This window comes from Hibiscus syriacus, unplaced genomic scaffold, assembly GCF_006381635.1.
Source record: "Hibiscus syriacus cultivar Baekdansim isolate YM2019G1 unplaced genomic scaffold, ASM638163v2 tig00116989_pilon, whole genome shotgun sequence".
NCBI classification, from domain to species: Eukaryota; Viridiplantae; Streptophyta; class Magnoliopsida; order Malvales; family Malvaceae; genus Hibiscus; species Hibiscus syriacus.
Genome location: NW_024063508.1, coordinates 5529089 through 5536146, shown reverse-complemented (window position 1 = coordinate 5536146; position 7058 = coordinate 5529089). Strand labels below are relative to the sequence as shown.

At 36.9% G+C, this 7058-nt stretch overlaps 1 protein-coding gene across 1 annotated transcript; it reads right to left on the bottom strand.

Annotated features, from left to right (window-relative positions):
- Nucleotides 1-4937: 4937 nt before the first annotated feature.
- Nucleotides 4938-5261, bottom strand: LOC120193142. The gene has a single exon (XM_039195740.1). The coding sequence runs from the start codon at nucleotides 5259-5261 to the stop codon at nucleotides 4938-4940; it is 324 nt and encodes a 107-aa protein (XP_039051671.1).
- Between the last annotated feature and the right edge of the window lie 1797 nt (nucleotides 5262-7058).

Sequence of the window (7058 nt, the reverse complement as noted above, 5' to 3'; positions counted from 1 at the left end):
TAAAATTGACTTGTCTAGAGGTAAATGAGATATTAGAAGCATTGGATAGGATTAAAAACACATTAGAAGAAGTGGTGTGATTCTTAGAACTTAATGTTCTTGATAGATGTGGGATGTTTTATGAAACTATATGAAGGGAAATTTGTATGGATAAGTAGAGAATAGTTAAATGTCATTGTGGGGGTGTAAATATAAAGGAATTTGGCCCCATTTAGCTAATAATCCAGTTAAAAACTGGAAAATCTGGGCAAGGGTATCGGTACTGATAGAACAGTAACGATACTATAGGTAAAAAGGGGACAAATTTGTTGTATAGTATCGATACTGATTCAATCAGTATCGATACCAATTGAGGAAATATCGATACCATTGTAAGGGTATCGATACCAAGAAAACATCGAATCTAATTTTGGTATTGATACCGTTAGGGGGTATCGATACCATTGTAAGGGTATCGATACCAAGAAAACATTGAATCTAATTTTGGTATTGATACCATTAGGGGGTATCGATACCATTGTAAGGGTATCGATACCAATAAAACATCGAATCTAATTTTGGGATCGATATCGTAGGGGGTATTGATAATATAGCATAGTAGTATAGATACCATGGTAAGGGTATCGATACCAGGCAACATCGAAGCTAATTTCGGTATCGATACCGGAAGGGGTGTCGATACCATAGTATAGAAGTATCGATTGGAATATCAAAGCAAGGCAATCATGGTGAGTACTTTATCATAAGTATGAGAGATGAGGAATATTCAATTTAGATTGTTTAAATTATATATATGTTTTATAATATTGATTATGATATTTTATAAGTATGAAAAGAATATTATGAATAAGTTTTAGAGTATGAACTGCTCTAAATCAAATTCATAATTGAAAATGCATGAAATGATGCATTAAGGTATGAAAGGATGCATTAAGGCATGAACGGATGCCATAATTGAAAATGCATGAAAGGATTCATTAAGGCATTAATTGATGTCATATATATTAAAATGCATAAATGGATGTGTTAATACGTGAAATTAGACATAATTAAGTTTAATGAGCTAAAGAGAAGTATGTTGGACATACTAAAGATTATATTAAAGATAATATGATCAAGGTTTGGACATAATACGAATGACTTAACAAATTCCCATAGATGATATAATTTGTTTTGAAGTTAAATGACTATGAGATACTTATATATTCTTTAAAGTTATTTACTATATTATATCTCACTAAGCAAATGCTTAATGTGTGTTGTTTCTCACGCGTAGGATAAAGAAACGATTAGCTGAGTAAGGAGTGTTTTTGTAGTTGTGGTGATCATCAACTAAGGTGGACTAATCCGTGACATCAGACAATTTAATATATTTTGGATATTTTGTTGGCATGTTATCACAATATTTACATGCTTTTAATTTCTAACAAGTAGAATGTATAACAAGTCGAAAGCAATGTTTTGTATTATATTAAAATGTTATGTTTTAAAAAAAAACTTAAATGTGACATTCATATCTCATGTACGGTAGGATATATGGGGAATGGGTTTTACAACTTCCTTGAAGAACTCGTTCATCTATGTATCTCTGGCCTTGACATCATTAAGGAACGTCTGCATGTAACCCTCCAAGCGTTCTAGACGCTCCCATGTCTACTGAGTGTTGGTCACCACAGCCGCCATTCTCTCTGCGGCTACAGATTTGGGACCTTGGTCTAATCCTTCAATCGGAGCATTATCATCAAAATGCATTAGCTCAACCACCTTCTTCTTGGTGATGCCCTCCTTTGATTTGATAAACTCCTCCAAGGGTCCCTCAGGGACCTTTATCTTCTTGCATAAAGTGGTTATTAAACAGGGGGAAAATAAGTTACATCTTGCCCGCTTTGCACATTTATGGGCCTGCTCGAAGATAATTTAGCCCACATTGATTGAGCACCCATAGATATTGGAATACAGCAACATCAATCAGCGTAGTAGCACTATGGTGTTCTATGAGGTGGCCATCAGTTTTTCCTTTAAGAAGTGGTTCCACAGTTTTGTGACTGGTTTAAAAGCACGGTGATCCACACGCTTTTGATTGAGGGAATTCCCTTAAAAATTTGCCCAGCCAAAACACAAGTCGTCCAACACACAATCTTATGTCTAAGAATTTGCCTCGGTAAGAAATTTCTTTTGTTGATTTTTGACTTTGCTGAGCTTAAAATATCGGTTGATGAAGGAGGGAGTAAAACGAATGAATTTCCCTCGCACATGGACAGAGTGCTAGGACGGGTCTCCTAGATGTGCATAAAACTCCCATACAAGTGACGATGCCACCGTCATTAGATGTCTGGGTGAATTTTTCCCAGATGTGTTTCCAGACAATGTCCATCACCTCTGGGCCAAACGGTTCCTCGTCAGTTGCAGGGAAGACAAAATTATTCTCTATGTAGACTTGGCGTTTTTGCAGTGCCTTAAATCGTGTCTCAGCCTCAGCACTTTGGAAGCGCTGGAAACATATAGTCGCAACAGATGAAGTAGAAGCACCAAGATTTGACTTAGAGCGAGCCATAGTTTCTTGATAATAGATTTTGTGGAGATAGAAAAGATTTTGGACGACAGTTATGGAGGGTTTTGGTGAACTGGGAAGAAAAAAAACGATGAAGATGAAAAGTGAGTGAAAGAGGACGGTAAGAGAGAGTGTAAAATAGGCAGTTTTGGAGAAAGTGGGCGGTTTCTTGGTGGTAAATAGGTAAAAACCAAAACAAAAAGATATATTGTTATTAATGAAAAAGTTTTTTATAGATTAAAAAGGAATAAAATAATGAAAGAAATAAATTTCACTCTCAAAAGTGATGCCAAATAATTTATTAGGGTTTGCTTCCTTCCATGCATGAGATTCAACCCTAGATTGCCACATGACACAAGATCACCAATAGAGACAAAATTAGAAATTAAAATTGAAATAAACAACTCTTTCAAAATAAAATAAGGAAAAATATTTATGTACAGAGTGCAAATTATGTTGTCTGGCAACAAAATTTGTTCAGGAAATAGGAGCAAACTCTTAGACGTCGTGGAGTAGCGACACCGCTTTAAATCGCAGGATTGGTTCTCCGTTCTACACCTTCAGCATTTGACCATTCACCTTAAAATTAGTCCTATCATCCAAATTTGTGATTTTGATTGCGTCGTAGCTATTCATGTGGTGTACTATCAACGGTCCTGACTATCTGGACTTCAGCTTGTGTCTTGAATTATAGAGCCATACTTTTTCTCCTGAAAAAATTGCCTTGGAATTTTTTTTGTCATGTCATCTTTTTGTCTTTTCTTTGTAAAAGTGGGAATTTCCATATACCTGAGCTCTAAATTTGTTCATCTCGTTTAATTTCAACAATCTTCTTTCTCTAGCAAGTTGCACATCCATATTAAGTTTCTTGATGGCCCAGTACGCCTTGTGTTCTAGTTACACAGGCAAATGACATGCCTTGTCATAGACTAACTTGAATAGAGACATCCCATGTGGCATTTTAAATGTCGTGCGATATGCCCACAGTGCCTCATCCAACTTTGGTGATTAATCTTTCTATTTAGGGTTAACCACCTTCTCAAGGATCTACTTATTCTCACGATTTGAAACCTCAACTTGCCCATTGGTGTGGGGATGATATGTCGTGGCAATTTTATGGCACACCCCATATATTTGTAGTTCCTTGCCAATTAATTTGTTATTGAAGTGAGTGCCTTCATCACTAATAATTGCTCATGGTGCTCCAAAATGTGTGAATAAATTTTTGTGCAAGAACTTCAGCATGGTCTTGGTGTCATTGCGAGGTGTTGCCACAGCTTCCACCCATTTAGACGCATATTTCATATCCAAAATGAGGTACAAATTGCCAAAAAAGATGTTGGGAAGGGTCCCATAAAATCATACCCCCATACATCGAAGAGTTATACCTCCAAAATATTTTGCCATGGCATCTCATTTCTCTTTGATATATTCTCAGTGCGTTGGCAATGATCATATGACTTATAAAAGTCGTGCACATCCTTATATAAGGTGGGTCAGTTGAAGTAGGATTGGAGGACCTTTACAACAGTCTTCATCCCACCAATATACCCTCTACATCGGGATTGTTGGCAATGAAATAGGATCTCGTTATGTACTTCTTCGGGGATGCATTTCTAGATTATCTGGTCTCTATATTGTTTGAATAGAACAATTCATCCCATTAATAATGGCATACATATTTTTGTTCTCTAGCCTAGATAAGTGATCTGCTACATTAAGGGTATGGCTAGCATAGTAAATGACATGGATGATTTTACCTTTTCTTTGCCCTAGTATTTCCCCTACTGCATAGTCATTGGTGTCATACATCAGCTCGAAAGGGGCATCCTAGTTAGGTGGAACAACAATTGTTGCCGAAGAAAGTTTTTTCTTCAAATCAGTGAATGTATTGAAGCATTCATCATTGGATATGAGTGGTTGATTTTGTTGAAGCAGAAGAAACAAAAACTTTGAAATCTTTGAAAAGTCCTTGATGAAACATCTATAGAATCCTGCATGCCCTAGAAAACTCCTAATACCATTCATAGTGGTAGGTGGAGGCAGATTCTCAATTACTTCTACCTTGTCTTTGACAACCTCGATGCCTTGGCAAGAAATTTTGTGTCCCAACACAATTTCTTCTGTCACCATAAAGTGATATTTCTCTCAGTTTAACACAAGATTGGACTCCTCACCTCACTTTAGCACTTTCATAAGTCGAGGTATTCATCAAAGTCATTACCCGAGATGGAAAATTATCTATAAATGTTTCCAAGAATTCCTCTACCATGTTTGAAAAAATGGCCACTATACATATCTGAAAAGTTGTCGGGGCGTTACATAGTCCGAACGGTATTCTCTGAAAGGCGTAGGTGCTCTATGGGCAGGTAAAGGTAGTCTTCTCCTAATCTTCAGGTGCTATGGAAATCTGATTATACCTAGAATATCCGTAAAGGAAACAGTAAAATGTCTTGCCTTCTAACCGATCAAGTATATGATCAATGAAAGGAATGGAGAAGTGGTCTTTCTTTGTCTCCTTGTTGAGCTTGCGATAATCCATACAAATCCTCCCGCCTGCGATGGTTTTTGTAATCAAAAGCTCATCATTTTCATTCTTTACAACGGTTATGCCACTTTTATTCAACACGCATTGAACCGGACTATCCCAAGAGCTATCAGATATGGGATAAATCACCCCAGCATCAAGCCATTTTATGATTTCCTTCATTACCACTTTTTTATTATAGGATTAGTTATCCTTTGGGATTCCACATAATTTTTATGACACTCGTATATGGGATTAAGTATCTTGTGCATGCATATGGTAGGGTTGATTCCCTTCAAGTCTGTCATAGTCCACCCGAGAGCTTTTTTGTGTTGTGACAAAACATTCAACAAGGTACCCTCTTGCTCGGGGGTTAGACTAGCAGATATTATAACTGGTAAAGTATTCACTCCCTAGATAAATGTATTTCAAATGTGATGGAAAAGGTTTAAGTTCTACGGTAGGCGCATGCTATAATGAAGGTTTTGGAGGAATAAATTCATTGAAATGAAGGGGTTCGAATCTCATACCTAGTCTAGCTTGAAGTAAACTAAATTTTTCCACCTCTAGTGAATAATCCTCATACTCTTCATTTGTTTTATCTTCAGTAAATCCCACATTTACTTCACTCTGACAAATTTTGCCTACTAAAAAAATTTGATTGGGCCAAAATTATTGTTTCCCTCTAGCTGTAAAATATCATCATGAAAAAAATTCTTACACTCCTTAATTTGCACAATTTATCTTTGCGCATAGTATCATATTCGTATATATGTAAAATTTGGCCTTGAACAAAATTTTATGTCTAGTCTTCTTCATGGAACTCCATGTCTCCAATTCAATGGTAGTCCTCATATTCATTGACATATTTAAGAGTGTTGAAGACATTGATAGTGACGATTTGATCAGCCACTCTGATCGTAAACTCTCCCTTCTTTCAATCTATTAAGATGTGCCTAGTGGCTAAAAAGGGACGCCCAAGATAATTGGTGTATTTTCATCGGTCTCACAGTCTAAAATAAAAAAATTTGCTGGAAAGATAAACTTGTCCACTTTAACTATCACATCTTCAATTTTTCCCTCGAGATGAACATGTGATCGGTCCGCCAGTTACAAAATCACGGTGGTTGGTCGAGTATTACCCATCCCAAGTTTCAAAAAGATGGACTTGAGCATCAGGTTTACGCTTGACCCCAAGTCAAAAAGGGCTCTCCTAACATACTTATCACTGATGGAGCATGGTATAACAAAACTTCCAGGATCTTTTTGCTTCGACGGAAGTTTACTCAATGTCCAACAATATTCTATTGTTGTGGCAACATTGTCTATTCTTTCCACCTTTCTCTTCTTTGTGATAATATCCTTCAAGAACCTGGCGTAAGAAGCCATCTGATCAATAGATTTGAGTAGTGGGACATTGATTTACAACTTATCCAGGACATCAACAAAGCTTTTGAACTGGATCTCATCATTATGCATCTTCAATCGCTGAGGGAAAGGCAGTGGGGGTCTGATTTCATCTGTTGTAGATAGGGGTAAAACTTTTGCATTGGCGATAAATTCTTCACCATCATTAGGTTGACTTGTTGACGTTTTGTCCATTTCCTTCTCCTCAAACAAGTCTTCTTGTTCAGCATGTTCAGCTTCACCTTCTGGTTTTCCCTATGAAGGGCCTTGGCGTGAAATTTCTTACTTCTTTCCTCCAAACTTATCATTGAGATTAATTTGGGCCCCACTCCTAAGTGTAAGTGCACTGCATTGTTCCTTTCCATGAGGCTTAGTGACCTCAGTATCACTAGGGAGACTTCCTTACGAGTGAGAATGTATTGTCATGGCAATTTAGCCACTTCATTCTCTAACGCTCTCAATGATGAACTACGGCTTTGTAATAGTATTGCTTGGCTTTATAACAACGCTCATTTATTCTTGATTGTCGATGAGTTCTCATGTATCAAGGTCTTTGTTGAAGCCATGAAATCT

Bases quoted from the DNA above. Each gene is read 5' to 3' on its own strand.
- LOC120193142 (XM_039195740.1), bottom strand. From the start codon at position 5,261: ATGAAGGAAATCATAAAATGGCTTGATGCTGGGGTGATTTATCCCATA.